This window comes from Phaseolus vulgaris, chromosome 3 (genome assembly GCF_000499845.2).
Source record: "Phaseolus vulgaris cultivar G19833 chromosome 3, P. vulgaris v2.0, whole genome shotgun sequence".
NCBI classification, from domain to species: Eukaryota; Viridiplantae; Streptophyta; class Magnoliopsida; order Fabales; family Fabaceae; genus Phaseolus; species Phaseolus vulgaris.
The window spans coordinates 50486103-50504798 of NC_023757.2; the positions used below are offsets into that span (position 1 = coordinate 50486103).

General features: G+C 33.6%; 3 protein-coding genes across 4 annotated transcripts; all 3 read right to left on the minus strand.

Moving 5' to 3' along the window:
• Positions 1-8958: 8958 nt before the first annotated feature.
• Positions 8959-12486, minus strand: LOC137808500 (aspartyl protease family protein 1). Of its 2 annotated transcripts, none has more exons than XM_068609640.1 (10): positions 11901-12486; positions 11341-11488; positions 10836-11071; positions 10532-10756; positions 10289-10424; positions 10121-10194; positions 9937-10036; positions 9774-9831; positions 9436-9507; positions 8959-9345 (listed from the first exon to the last, which is right to left on the minus strand). In XM_068609640.1, the coding sequence occupies exons 1-10, from the start codon at positions 12191-12193 to the stop codon at positions 9119-9121; spliced, it is 1569 nt and encodes a 522-aa protein (XP_068465741.1). In that variant the 5' UTR covers positions 12194-12486; the 3' UTR covers positions 8959-9118. The 2 variants fall into 2 exon arrangements, with proteins under 2 accessions (XP_068465741.1, XP_068465742.1); XM_068609641.1 differs by having other exon boundaries at positions 11341-11498.
• A 275-nt stretch (positions 12487-12761) lies between these two features.
• Positions 12762-14137, minus strand: LOC137808503 (uncharacterized). Its single transcript, XM_068609645.1, has 3 exons — positions 13541-14137; positions 13282-13333; positions 12762-13180 (listed from the first exon to the last, which is right to left on the minus strand). Exons 1-3 carry the CDS (start codon positions 13879-13881, stop codon positions 12995-12997), a joined length of 579 nt encoding a protein of 192 aa, XP_068465746.1. The 5' UTR covers positions 13882-14137; the 3' UTR covers positions 12762-12994.
• A 1398-nt stretch (positions 14138-15535) lies between these two features.
• Positions 15536-18492, minus strand: LOC137808501 (CSC1-like protein At4g35870). The gene has a single exon (XM_068609642.1). The coding sequence runs from the start codon at positions 18239-18241 to the stop codon at positions 15833-15835; it is 2409 nt and encodes an 802-aa protein (XP_068465743.1). The 5' UTR covers positions 18242-18492; the 3' UTR covers positions 15536-15832.
• Between the last annotated feature and the right edge of the window lie 204 nt (positions 18493-18696).

Here is an 18696-nt window from a genome sequence, read left to right on the forward strand (position 1 = left end):
GTTGTTGGTTGTCCTATGTTTATCTTGCAACATAAGTTAAAAAGGTTGAAACTTGAGCTCAGAGACTGGAATAAAAATTCTTTTGGTAATGTTCACAATGCAGTTCTTCTTAAGCAGGGTATCCTCCTTGGTATTCAAAAAAACTTAGAGACTGCTAGTTTGTCTGATAGTGATGGGCTTCTCTATTAAGAAAAGATTGCTAAGGAGGTGCTTGATCGTGCTCTTCACTGTCAATATTTGTTTTGGAAAGAAAGGGCTAAGATGTTATGGTTCAAGGATGGAGATCGAAATACCGCTTTTTTTCATGCTGTGGTCAAAAGGAGAAATAATTCTAGTGGGATTCATCATCTACGGATTGATAATGAGGTTACGGAGGATCCTAAAATCATTGAGGATCATATTTTGGACTTTTATAAAAATCTTTATGCTGATTCTATTTCTAATGTTCTGAATGCTGATAATATGGAAGATTTTATTGGTACTTATATTCCTACGATGGTTTCCTCTGAGGAGAATATGATGTTGATTAAATGTCCTCATTTTTCTGAAATCAAGAATGCTGTTTTTAATCTTAACGGTAATAGTGCTCCTGGTCCTGATGGTTTTGGTGGTGTTTTCTATCATTCTTGCTGCGAAATTATTGGGACAGATGTTAGTAATGCTGCTCAACAGTTCTTTAAACAAAATTGGGTTCTCCTTGGAATTAACAGTAATGTGGTATCTCTTATTCCTAAGATTTAGGGTGCTGATTCCATTAAAGATTACAGGCCAATTGTTGTTGCTAATTTCAAATTTAAAATTATTTCCAAGATACTAGCGGATAGACTTGCTCTTGTGGCTGCTAGAATCATTTCTCCTAATCAATATGAGTTTGTGCAGGGTAGACAGATTCAGGATTGCATTGGTATTGCTTCTGAAGCTATTAACATGCTTTCTAAAAAGGTTAGAGGAGGTAATGTGGCTTACAAAGTTGATATTCATAAAGCTTTTGACACTCTGAGTTGGAAGTTCTTATTATTAGTTTTGAAACGCTTTGGTTTTCACCCATCGTTTGTCAGTTGGATTAGTACAATTCTCCGTTCAGCTATGCTTTCTATCAAAATAAGTGGAAGTTTGGTGGGTTTCTTTCCCTGCAGTCGAGGTGTAAGACAAGGTGATCCATTGTCTCCTTTACTTTTTTGTCTTGCAGAGGAAGTTCTTAGTAGAGGTATTTCTAAGCTTGTGAATGATAAGAAGATTTTAAATATGGCTAGTCCGAAAGGTTATCTCACTCCCTCTCATATTTTGTATGCTTATGACATTTTTATTTTTTGTAGGGGGATATTAAGTCTCTTCGAAATTTGAGTACTTTTCTTAAAACATATGGTGATTTTTCTGGTAAATATATTAATAACTCTAAAAGTAGTTTCTTCACCATGGATAATTCTCCAAGATTTGTCACCAAAATTCAAAATATTCTTTCTTGTAGTCATGATTTTTGCCTTTCAATTATTTAGGAGTGTGTATCTTTGTTGGTGCTCCAAAGTGTCGATTTCTTCAACCTTTGGTTGATAAAGTCAAATTGAAACTAGCATCTTGGAAAGGTAAATCTCTTAGCATGATGGGTCGGATCCAACTGGTCAATACAGTGATTACTGGATTTCTAGCTTATAGTTTTAATATGTATAAATGGTCTGTTTCACTTATTAAGCAAGTTGAGCAGTGGTGCCGAAATTTTATTTGGACTAGTGATATTATGAAAAAAAGTATCGCTACCGTTAATTGGACGAAAATTTGTTCACCTCTTGAGGATGGAGGCTTGAATATTATTAATCTTCATCATGAAAATAATGCATATCTTCTTAAGCTTGCTTGGAACTTTGCTTATAGCAACAAACCTTGGTCTTTACTCTTGAAAGCCAGAGTTCTTAAATCAAAATACGAGTTTAGAATGGTTTATAGATCCTCCTCTCTTTGGCTTGGAATTAAACAATTTTATTCTATCATACTTGATTATACTTCTTGGACTGTTGGTACAGGTTCTTTTATTAATTTCTGGAATGATAAATGGTGTTCTACTACTTCTTTAGCAAATATTGCATGGTTCTCTGATGGGGCCAGCATTCCAGATACAGTCTCTCAATTTTGGTTAGGTTATGATTGGAATATTCTCTTATCTTTACAGCAGATGCCGCATTTTTTTAATCATATAATGGTTAGAGAGGAACAAGATATTCCTAATTGGATTCTAGATGAGTCTGGTCGTTTCACTCTTAAATCGGCTAGGGCTTTTTTCTTGGAACCAGGAGTTCCATGTGGTTGGGGTAAGTTCATTTGGTCTTCATCTATTTCGCCTTCCAAAACTATAGTACTCTGGAAAATTTTTCATGGGCGACTTCCTACAGATCTGCATATTCAGAATAAGGGTTTGCATATATGTTCTATGTGTACGCTTTGTGAAAAGTATGAAGAATCTATTCAACATCTATTTTTTGAATGTTCTAATGCATTACATATTTGGAGTTGGGTTCGACAAGTTTTTCTTACTTCTCATTTCTCTAATAAGGATGATCTTCTTTCTTTTATTAAGAGTGATGGTAGTCCTTTAGTTAAATTGATTAAGCTTGCTGTGATAACCTTTTCTATATGGATGATATGGCGTATGGGGAATTATGCTAGATTTCAGGATAAGATTGAGGTTTCTAAGGCTATTTCGGTAATTAAAGATTTAACTTGTCTAGTGGGAAATTCGTCTAAAGCTTCAATGAAAAATGATATGTTGGATTTCAACGTGATTAAGTTTTTTGGTATTAAGACTCATAGTGGGAAAGTTTTTCGTCCTCTTCCTGTTAGATGGGAATTTCCTTCACCAGGATGGGTTAAAATTAACACTGATGGGGCTGCTAGGGGTATCCCGGTCTTGCTACTTCTGGAGGTATTTTTCGTGGGAGTATGGAAGAATTTATTGGTGCTTTTTCAGGATTTCTTGAAGTTCAGACTGCTTTGGTTGCTGAGTTTTATGGAGTTATACATGCTATGGAGGAAGCTCAAAAGATGGGACTTACTAATGTTTGGCTTGAATGTGATTCTGTCTTGGTTTGTGCTGCGTTTACTGCTAGGACTAATGTTCCGTGGATGTTTCGTAATCGATGGAATACTTGTCTTAATTTCTGTAGGACAATCAGGTTTAGGGTTACTCATATTTTTCGTGAGGGAAATGCATGTGCTGATAAGTTGACTAATTTAGGGTTCATTCATAGAGAATCATTTCATTAGTATAATAGACTTCCATCTAGTCTGTTCTTAGAATTCTTTATGAATAGGTATAGTCTACCTATGTATCGTTTTTGTTAACATGTGAGTTTTGGTCTAATCTCCCCATATTTTTGTATTTTCTTTCTTTTTCTTTTTTTTAATAATACTTTTTTCATGTGATGGCAGATAATTGTTGTTACTTGAGGTGTCAGCCTAGCTGAAATGTCAAGTTGCATAGTAATGCCTAACATGAAAACTTTTATAAAAAAAAAAAAACTGTAATATTCATTATCAAATATGAGATTGTGGCTCCGCACAAAAATAAAATAAAAAAAGTGTTTTTTTTGTATTTTTTAATTTTTTTTTCATGAATTTTATAAATCGAATTTTAAAAGTTAAAATAGTTGTTTTAGATTTTGAAAAATAAAATAGTTGTTTAAAAAAATTATTTTAAAATATATTTTTTCTTTTCTAAATTTTTTTAATTAACTTTTATATTATGAAAGTTAAATTGGTTTAAAATTTGATGGAATACTCTAATAAAAAATAAAATAAAATTTTCCAGCTTTTATTTTCTATATTACAAATATATTAATATTTTTTTATTTTTAATATAATTTTAATTTTTTTAATTCTTGTGCATAAAGAACCAATAGATTGAATCCAAATTACTCATCAATCCGGTGCTCATTTTGTGGAGGCAATGGCGCCCCTAATTTCAACATCAATTCCATTTAAGAATGTTTCTTTCTTATCATATTATACAGTTCAAGAAAAAGACTTTTTATCTTCTTTAATATTTTTTGTTGAATTGATTTTGAACCGATTTACTCTTATTTGTTCTAATTGTTATCATATTTAGTTGCTCAAATATTCTAAATATGCAGTTTTAGTTTCCTAGATTCTAATCATGTTAACTAAATCCTTTCACTAAATATATAAGTTTTTATACCATTTTATTGATGTGGAGTATTGTTGACCACAATTTTTATTGAAAAAAATCAATTAATGGTCTTTTATCTCTTAATCACGTTTTTTTATTAATAAGATTCTAATTTGAAAACTTGTTGAAAAGACTAAATTTTAATCTCAAACATGTTATCCATAAAAATCACACTAGTAAATTCAAATTAAAAAAAAATATAAGAAATATTTAATTATTATAATTAAAAATTTTAAAGACTAAAATAACATTTTTTATATTTAAAAGACCAAATCCACACTATTAAAACTTGAATATAATTACATAATTAAGAGTTGAACTCATGCAATAGACCAAAGCAACTAAACTGTTTATTTACTATAAAAAAAATTATTTATGAATTGTGAAATTTTCATTTCAGTTAAGCAAAGTGGCAGTAATTAATAGTTAGTGTTATTGATTGTGATGGGTGAAGTTGTTTACCCAGTCTTTTGCTTGTGGTTGCAGGTTTTTCTTCTTTTAGGATTTTTTTTATTTTTTTATTTTGTGTTTTTTTCTTGGTGATGCATGAATGAATGATGAAACGACAATTGATTCATGGCATTAGCACCAAAGAGATTCAAAAATTTCCAAATATTTTTGAAACAATCAACTTTGTACAATTTAATAGGTTGATGAAAAGTATAAGGCCTTTTCATTTGATTTTTAATTCAAAATCCATCCCAATTAACCAGAAAAATAACATATGATTCCACTTAAACATAAAAATAAAATCTAAATTGAACTAATTTAGATCGACTTTTTAATTTTCTAGTTTTAAACTTTTCTTTATTAGAGATAGACATTTTTTTTTTATCTTAGATAAAATTATAATACAAATTTTTCTTTTGGTTTGAAATTTACTTTTATAGTACGCGAATTCGATTCTTGGAGGGTTTGAATGTTTGTTTTTGTTTTTATTCGGACACAGTGTACTACTAGGAACTTTTTCCATCTCACGATGAAAAACTTTTTGTTAGAAAATTCACATCGATAAAAATAGTGGATATAAGTTTTATAAAGTTGAATTAAATTAAAAGTTTACAGGTGAGTTTTAAGTTTTTTATTTATTTATTAGTTTTAATTGGGGTTTTGAAATGAAAGCGTAAGAACTCAACGGGGATCCACACTTTCTTTGACGAATGCAAGTGGATCCTTTGAGTTCTTAAAAATTCGAATCTTTTTTTCATATAAACGACTACTTCGTTCGATGTTTCAAAAAATTCCATTTCATTCTTTTTTTTTCCAGGTGACTTCTAAGTATGAGAGGATGTGTTGTAAATCTCACATTGATTAAAGATAAAAATATTTAATAACATATAAGTGAGGGTAAATCTCTCTTATAATTAAAATAAGATTACATGAAAAGTCTAATTTTGAAAGAGTTTTTTTATTTTATTTTTTTCAAGCTCAGAGGAGGAGTGTGTAATTCTTTAAACTAAATGAAGGTACAAATTGAGGATGTTCCTTTTTTTTTTAGGATTTAAAGTTAATTATAGAGTAGTTTGAATTAGAATGAGAAGTGCTTATAGAAAATAATGCAGAAATGAGTCTCTTCATTTGTGGAAAACTTTGAAAGACTTGGAAGAGGGTGTGGAAGAGGAAGGAGATGAAACCAGTCTACACGTTGTGGTCGCACCCATCATATTCAATACACTTGTGTAGACTTCTTTGCATCTATTTTCATCAAAACCAATTTTACACTTTATCCAATGATAAATCATTATGGATATATTTTAAAATGATAATTATAAAAATTAATAAATCTGTAGAGTTATTATTTTCTCTCTTGATCTAATGTATTTTGCAATCTTCCCTTTATTTTTTAAACAATACTTAAAGAATTAAACAATTCCGAGAGAGAACTTGAGAAACGAAAAAATATGCAAGGAAAATGAAATAAAAAAAAATGTTTTGGTATCTAATTTTTATCTAAAAAATGGATAAAAAAAAATCAGAAAGATTTAAAGCTCCAACTGAGACGTTGTTCCAAGAAAATCAAAATAACCCCAAAAACAAGTTAACTAAAAAATAAAATAACATTAATAAGGTATATATCATAGAATTTTATTGCTGAATGCAATTAAGGATTAATCTTTGTTTAAACTCTCACTATAATTAATTGGACTACTCTTAAAAATTTTCTTTATTTTTTTTTTCATAAATTTGATTTAGTCTCCTATATTTTGTTATGTTATTTTTTCATGGGATTGTACCTGTTATTTAATATAAATTTTATTAAAAAATATTAGAAACAGTTATCTTCTCTTATATCCACTCGCTTAAGTAGGAAGAATGATAATTGTACTTAAATTATATGGTACCCAAAATAAAACACAGATGATGAATTGGGTAAATATTCGTTTAATGAGAATAATTTCAGATATTTACTTGCAAAATTTAATGGAAATGTATTCCGGTCCAATATTTCAGTAGCTATTTGAGAATTTAGGGAAAGTTGGAAAAAGGATGAAAGAATACATTTGGGGGACTTTCGGGTTATACAATTTAGAAAAAAAGACAATTACTTCTTGCACCTTATCAAATTTGAATCCATACTCGATTTTATGTAAAATAACAAAAATGCCCTTAAATAAAAAAAAAAGTATAGATAAAATACATTTCGGATCACTTTCTGAAATATTACTAGATTTTTTATGTTCAAAATGTATTTTTTACATTTTGAAATTATTTTTCGAGAATAGAATTCTGAATTTCAATTTCCAGAACACAATAATATTCTAAATTTACTTTTTTCGGAATGTTTTTTTCCATTACATTTTTGGGAATTTAAAAAAGTGTAGGGTGTAGGTTCAAAAAGTTGGGGCAAATGCTCCCTGCACCAAACACTTTTGAACTTGCACCCAACATAATTTCAAAAATTCCAAAAATACCCTTTATTCCGGAAATAAAAATCTGGAATTTCTGGATAAAAAAATCAAAACTCCTTTCCAGATAAAAAAATCCGGAATTAAAAATAATTCATTCTGGAAAAATTTATTCGAAAGAAATTATTGTGTTATGAAAAAGGGGGTCCAGAATGTAATTTTATATGTACCCCATTTTTTAAAGGTATTTTGGTATTTTCGTAATTTCCCCTATGATTAGGTGCAGTGATATGGTGCAAGAAGCAATTGCCAAAAGTTGGATGTAGGAAGAATTTGCCTATAAATAACTCGAATCCAAAGCCCAACGACATTTGAAAACTAAAACATGAACTTCAATATACTTACTCAAATATTTACCCACCTTAAAGCTTCACAACCTATTGATCTTCACCTTATTGCTGTGTGAAATTGTTGATATTAAACTTGCATAATCTCCCAACTCCTATAAAGAAGAAAGAACAAATATGGAGTTATAGAATCTTCATTATCATTTAAGAAAATGGTAAAAGGAGGAATTTTAAAATTTATTTTGGTGTAGAAAGTAGTTATGGGGTGTAAAACGAAATTGAGACAGAAAGATTAAGAAACGAACTAGCCTACTTCAATGTTTATCTATTTCTCTGGACTGTTTCTTCCTGCACCTCATACCTTCTTTTCTCACCTCCATAAATTTTTGAATTTCCAAAAATACCCCTCTATAATATTTCGAATTACATAATCCGGAAGTCATTTTTTAAATTTATAATTAACTTCTGGATTATGTAATCTGGAAGCCTTTTTTGAGATGCATGATTACTTTCTGGATTACATAATTCGGAAGTCTTATTTAGTTTATGAATTATGTAATCCGGAAGTCTTTTTTCAAATGTGTTCTGGATTACATAATCCAGAAACTAGTTTATGGAAGTGACAAAAAAGGATAAAAATGTATTTTCATGATGTATATGGAGGTGACAGAAGAAGATATGGAGGTGCAGGAAGAAACAATCATTTTTCTGTATTTCTTTTCCAACAAATATTGCAAAAGGAATATTTGAAGCCTATTTCGACAATTAAATAAGTGAAAACACTTTTACTTTGGACCTACTCTTATCAATAACAGATTAATTAAATATTTTGACTACATAAAAGAAATTCAGATAAGTAATTTATTATGGTTCTATCCCCTTGCACATAAAAATCTATTCAAGGATTATTGATTTTTGTCATTGTACTTTTGTATCATTTGAGAATATAAAAGTATTTCACTTTAGACTTTTCAGAAGATATTTCCGAATTATTAGACTTTTCAGAAGATATTTCCGAATTAAATCTAAAAGTATTTTCAAATCTAGAAATAACTTTAATGAATTCTGTATTCAGAAATGTATTTTTTTAAAGAAAAAACATATTTTAAATTGTAGAATTTGAAAAGTATTTATGGATTAAAAATACTTTCGGAGTTTATAATCCAGGTGTAAATAGAAAAAAAAATTCAGATAAAATTCGAAATATATTTTTTTTTCAGAAAGAAAAAAATAATCTTTTCAACTGAATTTTGAAAATACCAGGAGAAATTAAGGAGGTACAGGAAGAAACAGCCTCAAAATAAAGGCATAGGAAAATATATATTGGAGACATAGTTAAATGACAATAGAAGTGTGCATTTCATGAAATAATACTTTCGGTCGTAGTTTAAAACATTGACAGCTACGGATCACAGGTTGGGTGGAATTAAAGTAATGAAGATTACGTGTTCTTCCCAGCTTGCGGAACACAAACATGCCCTCGTGAATTGATGTTGAAATCAAACCATCTCTACTTTACACGCCACCACAACTGTTACTTGCTAGATGAATTGACGTTGAAATAAAACCTCAAATGTTGAAATAACAATTGGGAAGGAAAACTACAATGCAAATGACATTTACTGATTTACAATGTGGTGATATCATGGAGGCAAAATTCATATATAAATTTTTCGTGATTAGACTATATCATACTCTTATATCAACACGTAGGATAAAAAATTATCACTGACGATACAAATGAATGATTACAGAATATAAACAAAACAAAACACAAGAAATCCCAGGAAAGTTGGAAGTAAAGTAAGGGTATAATGTGGCGATGGTGATGCAGTTGACCTCTGAGAGTTGTATTTGGACTTTGTGGTTGAATCCGTGGAAGGGTAATGACCAAGCCCGGCAGCGACAGCAGGAGGCACATCTGCGTGTGTGTGTGGTCTTATAGGGATCACATTGCGATCCTCCATGTCATAACCTGTTCAAGGCTCAAACTGTGAGCATTTGTCTCTCAGGCATTAAAGTATGGCTACAAAAATTAGCATATAGTGAAGAAAATAATACTGACAATCAAATTTCTTCCATCCCAATACGAGCTTCTCTCGGTCAAATACCACACGGTAGCCAGTCATGAAGTTTTCTGCAATAAACATCAGAAGCTGAGGTGTAAACAATCATTATTTTATGGTCATTTAGCATTATGGGCTGGAAAATGAGCATATAAAGAATACATGCATCGTTTGAATCTTTTGGGAGAAAAGGAAGCAATGGTGCACTGATACAATACACCAAGTTGTTAACAAGAGGAGTTCTTATTTTAAGTTTGATTTAGTTCAGAGTTATACTTGTCCACAGGGGTATTTAATTCACTTCTGATGAACTATTCAGAAAGTAGAAGAGACTTACGTCCAATGATACTTAGTTCGGAACTTTTAACAACTGCTAGACAATATACAAGTTCGCTCTGTAAAATGACAAGTGAAGGAAAATCATATTAGTTATACGTAGATCAAAGCTAACACCATTGTTGGATACTTATTTTGAGGAATAATCCAGCAGGAACTAACACCTGAGTAGAGATAATAATTATTGGATCATAAACAGCAAAATGGCTTCCACCTCCCATGGTTAAGCTTACACTAGGAATCAGACTTGTGTTTGCATCAGGACTGTTCATCATAAGAAAGAATACTTAAAGTTTGAAAGAAAAACTAAAATGAATAATATTAGTAGAATTCAAACAGCTTTATGACCTCATGTCATAGCAGTATTCAAAAGGAATTCTTGAATCCGATGGACGCCGCCTGTCTTGTACATGGGAATGAAACTGCAATATAAAAACTGTTGTAACTCTAGTCCATGATGAACATCTAGATAAATGTAAGGATATTTTATCCCATTTTAGTACTTCAAGTACTTACACTCTCAGTAAGTCTCGTGTAAGTTGGATCAACCAAATATGTAAAAGAGGTCCCAGAATCAAAAAGAGCTGTGAATTCCACATCAAATAGAGTTGTTCCTACACGGACTTGAGTGACTGTGACGTTATAGGTAGGGCTGTGAGATGTATCCAAGCATAGGAGAAGTTAAGCTATCTTTGCATTCGATAAATTTTAATTTAATTTCATACAATCAGAGGCAAGTAACAGGGAATTACCACTTACTGTGATGGGTTCAGGTTAAATGGAGTCTCGTCTTGATCAAAACTTCCCTTGTCCCCAAAACTTATCCTTCCAATGCCATCACGCCCAAAACACATGGAGAATGAATCTGCTGTAAATCCTTCCCTAGATAGCATGCTAGGAACTGATATTTTCTCCATACCTAGCCCAAACAAACCGTTGGGAGCAGCAACATCTAAGAATGATCCACTCTGAATTTGTCCACATCTGCAATACCATTGCTAAAATTACTCAGATAAGTGTAATATTGATTAGCTTTGGTAATTTAACAAGGAAGGAAACTAACCCAAATATGACATTTGCCTCAACAAGATCATGGTGATCATCTTCTTTTGTCAGATGCAGAACATCTTCCACTAGTATCCCCGACGTAGACGTTTCAGCAGAGACATAAGAGACCATGTAGGGGCAGTTGCTGAATGTCCCGGGGCATTGGTTGCGGTGCATGCACAGACTGTTGTTACAAGTAACCTTCTTGCTAGTTGAAGATCCATTAGGATTGTATATTTGAAGGTCAAAATCCTGCAACAACAAGGTTTTCAATTGAGAAACAAAGCAGGGGACAAAACACAAGACTTGCATATCTAGAACGTGATTGAATGGGACCTACATACAATTTTTCTAATAACAAAAAACATGCACTCAATGGAATGTTAAAAGAAGTGTCCTTCTTGCAACATGACAGAAACAACAACTACAACCAATTAGAGAAGAACTCCATAATCAACAACAATATACTATAGGAAGAACATCATTTTCGGTCACAACGAAACAAAGAAAAGAAAACATACTGAAGCAAAGGCTGAAGCAAAGGCTGGGCTATCAGTAGCAGCACATCTTGTGCAATCACAGGGTACCCAGAACAGGTCACTTCCGGTATCAAGCGCCACCATGAACTTCACTCCTGGTGTCCCTATTTCAACTGTCGTATAATGCAAACTGTATGAATCTCCAGAAGAAAAAGAAAAAAGTTAAAGAAAATCAGGAACCAATCTCCAAGAAATAAAATTCCTCACAAAAATCATTAACAAAGAATGCTCAGACTTAAACATTATCCATATCTAAATAGCAAATTTCTTCTTTCTAAAGATGACCACTCTCCTTCAAAATTCAAACCTTAAAAAGAAATTATTAATTGATTTAAATTAAAAGAAGAGTCTAGTTTCCAACAATTCATATATTAATGTTCACATTATCAACTAATTAAAAAGCTTTTGAAATAATTATTACAAAATTCAATCTTCCCATCATTTAAGATTACACAAGAGTAGGAAGAGAGTGAATAAATTAAATTCTTGAAAAATAAACCTTTCAATAACGATAATAGAAAGTGAAAGAGAATAAAATGTACAATCCAAGGGAGCTGATGCGGAAGGTGGAGTTGCCATCGGAAAAAGCGAGGCCGGCGTCGATTTGAGAGAGTTTGCGGCCGCGGAGGAATCGGTCGCGGTCGGCCAACTCGGCGTAGTACTCGACGGTGCCCTTTTGGGGAGGAGGAGGGATTCCGGCGGCGGCGTGGGACCACTTCCTGACGGGCTCGGAGTGGCGGTGGTGCATCGTGAAGGTGTAGACGTGGTCGTGGCACTGGCAAAACCCCCAGAGGGAGATAAAGGTCACAACAACGACGAAAACGAAAGCGAGCATTTTCTTCCTTCGGGTCCTCTGCACTAGCCCTCTCCCGGGAAACCCCGCATCGCACGGTGGAGCCTAGGGTTTGGCGCGGCGGAAGGAGAGAAGATCTTGGTGTGATTTGACTGAGATCTTGAATCGAAACAGTGTCGTTTTGGGTCACTGTGAAGATGTCTGAGGTGGTTAGTGAGTGAGTGAGTGAGTGAGTGAGCCAGCTTTATAATATGAAAATGGCAGGGCCATGTGAGTGGGTCCCACCACCGCACTTTCATTTTTCAAAAGCTTCTCAGCTCTCCAATGGCGGCTCCTCTGTTCTGTCCCGTTGTGTTTCTATAAATACACCATCGCAAACTTCAACTTCCTCAAACATTTCTTAAACAATACACTGTTATTACTATTCCAACTAAATTTCTTCTTCTTAAAACCATCATTTTCTATGAATTTTATGAACATGGCTTTTTCAAAATTGAAGCAATTTTAAAAACCCCATCATTATTTATGGAATCTTCATTTACATAAACATAAAAGGATATATTAAAAAATTAATAAAACAATAAGAACTTACAAAATCATAATAGTCCTAATAAAACCTACCTAAATCTATGAGTATATAACCAAATCACCATATTGGGGTGCTGGTTTACACAACAAAATCTGTTATTTATATTGCTTTAAGCATATATCATAACTATTTACATATTCATCATTAAGAACATGTGTTCAAAGACTAATTATCCTGATCTACATCAATCTCTTCAATGTACTTCTACACTAAAATTAGTGTAAATTCTTTCTTGTGGTGACTACTTTGCTGGTTCACATGGGGGAAGCAGAGATGAAACCAAATTTATCAGAGAGTTTGGCTCGTGATAATGGTGAAACAACTTCAACTTGGTGAAGGAACTGCACGTCATGAACCAATGGATTCTGTGTTCTGCGTGGAGGAGAACCCGAATAACAAGGTAAACATCCATTGCAGAGGAATTCCCTTGCATCTGGATTCTGCATTAACAACATTCACTAACCACCATCACAACTATGTATATGTAATCTAATTGTCCTCACTAATCACTTGTTTTTCATTAATTTAAGAAAACTCAAACCTTTTCAGAGATCATATTGAGAACTTCGCTTCCGTTATTAATATTTGATTGACTGGTGAGAAAAAACAAATCAAAAGAAAAAAATGAAAGAAATATTCATATCATGTGCCAATTTACATGTAGAGAAAGAGAGAATCATATTGGTCATATGATATGACAGAAACAAAAAATGTTTTACTTGGGTGCATGTTATGTTACAATGTTCATGTAATATTATCCGAATGTTAAAAACATATGTTTTACATGAATAGTATCAAACCTGTGTTTCGTACACTTGATTGGTTTGAGGAATTCAGGTATGGAAGGTGAGAGCTTTTTGGGCTTTGGACAAAGGGGTTGTGATTCAACCCTTTTTCTGTCTGTGCCTAAATCAACAAGGTTGCTTTTGAGTGCTTGATGATGCATGTTCTGACCCAAGTGATGAAGAAGAATATAAGTTAGAAGTAAAAGAAAAGAGCAAATAATGACATGTGACTCGCTATTCAATCTATTTATCCTCTTGTTGAATTGGTTATAGTAAAGACTATCAGTTACGTTGAAAGTATAACCACACATTTCACACAGAGAAACTTCCATGTCACAAATTAGAGATAAGTACATGCTCAAATAAAATTGAATTTTTTTGCACTTGTTTGGTTCATAGTGAATATAGCATCATTCTTTGACTATATGACATTCCTTTACAACATGAGACTCCTTAAAACCATTCATTTCGTCTTATAAATTACTAAAATGCATATTTTTGTGTTTATTTTAGTATCATTTAAGAATCTACAATCTACTCATCTAGGATACACAAGTATCACTTAGGCATGCTTATGCATTTAATTTAATTATTCATCATAATTACTCTTTTTATAATTTCATAAATAAATATCTAGTTTGTATTTAAATAATTAGTGACTTCAACAATAATTAACAATCAAAACATTTAAAGGCAACCTTCATTTTTTCAATTACAAATTAAATTAATAAATGTGTTTTAACTAGTATTTTAACATTTTTCATATAACATAAATTTTAGTTTCAGATAACTAAAATTTTATAATAGATAATTTTGAATCTATAAACTGTATTTTTAATTTAAGATAAATAGTTTATATTTATTATACAAATTTATTTTAACTTAATGATAATTTCTTATAAAATATTAATTTAGTAATAAATATGAGACAAACAACAGCTTGAAAGATATAATCAGTTAATAAATATGTATATAAATAGAGATAAAAGAAAAATTAGAAACAACTTTTTAGGCTAATGGTTGGGTATTTGAAAGAGTGGAGAAAGTCACTGTCTCTATACAAATTGTGTATTTTTATTTATAATGCAGGAGATTAAGATTGTTTTAGGCCTATAATAGTCCTTAAATTTAGTTTATCTAAAACATAAAACATACAATTTATTAATGTTCAAAACTAAATGAAAATTAAAATTAAGAAATACATTTAAAAAATCTTGAATATTATTGAATACTCAATCTAGAGGAGAAAAACATTTTTTAACCATAAAAGCAATTATTGTTAATTCAAACATTCACCAAATGTTTACAGAAAAAAAAATAAAATGTAAAGACAAATAACTAAAACTAATAATTAAAAATATAGAAAATATATAGTTTTTCAAACTAAACATTTCGTATTTTCGTAGATGCTCAGACTTTTGTGAAAGAAGCCGGGAATATATCTATCCGTTAGGTTGGTTTGATTATTTTTATCAATTTTAATTTCCACACATTGTTTAATACACTTAATTGATTCTACATTTTGTTTGGAATCCGCAAAATAATTATTGTTCTTTAAGAGTGACATTGATTGGAATGTGAGGTTAATCTCCGAAAATTAATATTAATATTAATATTTATCAATACTAATTTAAACACAGTTAAACTACTAAACTTTCATTATTAATGACCAATCGGTTTTGAAGAAAACTTTGGTTAGTTCTCTACTCTGTTAAAATTAAACATTGGAGGAATTAAAATAACAGTTAAGTCTATATAAAAAGAGCATAATAGTAAATAACATGAATGAGTCTATTATTTAAATTATACCTAACCTATTAAAAAATACTTTTAAAAAACGAGGACTTATTTGGCTCTTTGGCTTTAATGCAAGTAGGTGGTGGTAATGGGACCGGCACCACTTGCCCCTAACCAATTTTATGACGAAAATAAAACCAACATTCCCCCTAAATTTTTCCAATTATGTTGGGGACCTACCTATTAAAAATGGTAGCATAACACAACCTCAAATTTGCAGAAACTGGAAAGCTATGAACTTCACAAAAAAATCATGACATTCCAGATATTAACATCCTGGTTAAGCTTTGGAATCAGGCAAGAAGTGGTAGAGAAGAATGAAATGTCATCAATGAATATTACAGCAAATTATGAACACCAGTTACCAGAAACCTCTTCCCAGTTCTTCCTATCCCTGCTTCCACTCTGTCCCCATCCCTCACCACTATTTTTTTTCCAAGTTCCGTACTGGTTTGGGAACAGATACATCTTTATATGATATCAACCAATGCATATCAAAGTCTGAGTTAGTTACCTTTGGGAGGTATCCCAATCAAACCTGGGCCGTGAATAGACCTCATAATCGATGGACCCAGTATGAACAACGTTATCAACGGTTTGAATGCCCTCCAGAAGTGTTGGTTGTATACTATCATTACTTGAAGGCAGTAATTTGTACATGACTAATAACCCAAGAGTGAATATAGCTTGCAACTTTGTAGAGTCCCCACGAGCTGAGAAGAATAGGAGCATGGCAAGAAGGAATAGATCAACACAGAAACGCATGATGGATATTACAGTGTCCATTAACCTACCATCATTGCCCGAAGGGAAGCCACGAACTCGATAGACAAACAGAAAATTGTACTTGTCAACCACATATCTATATCCAAAATATACAGCACCAACAGGGACCACAAGGGGATTAAAGGAACAATATACTAGAGTCAGGGCAAAAATTGTCAAATTAAAGGCATAATACTGTGCAAAATCGAATGTCTGTTTGGGAGCAGGTGAGCTTCCAGTAACCGGATAAACAAAAAGATCTTGTCCCTCAACCTCATCCCCATTGGCAATGTCATAAGCACTGTTGTGCATTAGTGGTCTCTGAAGACTACTTTCCGTGTCCTGATGTTCTAAAGGGTATTCTTCACTTTGTTCTGGCACCAATAGAAGCATGTCATTCTTTCGAAACTTCTGAAGGTTTCTTTTAATCCAAGGAATGGGTGCCAACAGATCATACGAAATCCCCAAGAAAGTGCTTGTAATCAGAAATGCAAGTGAGGAAAGACATGATTTGGACAGGAACGATGCACTCATATACTGCTCAATCCTCTTGCAATCTTCTCCATCCAAATAGCACCGACCCATCTTCAAGATGGTACTCTCTAACGACGATTCCACCAAACCCCTCAAGAGAATGAGATTCACAAGGAAGAAGCAAACCATCTTCAACAGTGCAGCCCTTTGCTCCCCAGACACTGTCAAATGCCGTTCAAACTTCGAGAGATATGAAAGAGCAGAAGGGATCACTATGTACATGCTAACAAATATGATCACGTTGGGTAAAAACTGAAATATAATACTTGCTAGCCAGCTAGAGCTTTGCGCCCAAGCCAACCACAGCTGCGCACTATCCATAGCTTCAGCATTGATAATCCTCCCAGCACTCTTAACAGCAGTGATCACCGCAAGGGGTGAGCTGAAGAACAAAAGCATTAACAACAAACAAGTGTTCACAAACACCCGCCGCAACTTCAGCGACATCCTCGGCGTCCCCATGTTCTTCCAGTAAATGTCACTGGCCAAGGGAGCCCTCTCAACCTTCCACTGGTTCCGCCGCAAACGCAACTCCATAACAGAAAAGAACTTTCCAATTCTCCTACTCTTCTCATTCTGAAAATCCTGAACAGCCTTATTAGCTGTATACACATCCTTGAACATAACAAATGCAACACCAGCACCAGGCGCGCACCCTTCTTTATATTGAGCCAACTCACTCTCTAAGTCAGCCCTCTGCTCCTGCAACTTTCTCAACCTCTCTTCATCACTATAACCAAACCTCCTTATGAAATCAACACAAAAACCCTTCAACCATTTCCAACAACAAACCACTGAAGCCCACAATCCGGTGTGGGAGACACCACCGTCACGCTCATCGTCTGGCAAAAGCCGAGAGTCAATCCTGGCCACCAGCCACGAAATCTCATCCCTCACACGCAACAATTCATTGGCTAAATCATCTAAAGCACACAAATCCATTGGGACAATAACCTTATAAACCTTCCCCGGATACCTATAGTGAAAATACTCGTGCAACACTACCCAGTCAGCGGCTATAATTTTCGGCAAACCCTGAACCATTATAGTGAATATAGCAGTGGAATTCGAGGTAGGATCACTCAAATTACCGTACCCGTCCCTAAACCTCGTAATCCTCAAACGCTCCTCGGTGGCGGAAATCCCGAAGTGGACCAAAACCACAACGACAACGGCGAAGAGGAAGTGAATCCAGAGAAGAGGGGAGCCTTTCTCGATGTGCGTGATCGTGGTTCTTGAGAAGCCGTCGTCGAGGACGGCGGTGCCGGCGGAGAGGTTGAGAGGGAGGAGGACGGTGACGGAGAGCACGGCGAGGGAGAGGAGGAGGGCGCAGCTGCCGCCCTCGATGAGAAGGAACTGCGCGGCGTCAGCGCCGCAGTGGCGGGCGATTTCGCGGCCGGTGGCGTGCCATACGGCGAGGAGCTTCGAAGCGAGGGCGGCGGGCCCCGGCATGCGGCGGTGGTCGCTGCGGAGCTTGACGAAGAGGAAGATCAGGAGGCAGCAGGCGGAGCCGATCGCCGAGATGTTCAGGAGGTAGTCGATGTTGCCGTACCAGATACCGAAGGGGTCGCCATCGTCACCGGAGGACGACGGCGGCAGAGGGAGGGGGTCTCCTCCCATCGGAAATCAGGGTTGGCGAAATCCAAATTTGGTAGGGTTTTGCTGCGAATTGAGTCCAATTGGGAATGGATTATCTTGTTGTTGCGCTTAAGGAAAGAATTTGATGGAGAATGCTTAACGGTTAGGGTTAGGGTTCAGAAGAAAATTGATGGTAAAGAAGAGAAGGAAGCAGAGAAGATTGCTACGCATGGAATTTTCCGTTTTCTTTTGCATCACTATTTTTACTTTATCATCTTCAGTTTGTTAGAAGAGAATACACAATTTTATTATAGATTAAATAATAAAATTTTATTACTTTATTGATTTCTTCTTTTATCTTTTACAACTCATTTCTGTTACTTTTTCTTTTATTTTTTAAACGTTTAATTTTATTTTGAAATTTTTTCTCATCATGTTTTCTTTATATATATATTTTAAAAAAAATCCATGTTTATGAAACACGATAAGAAATGCAT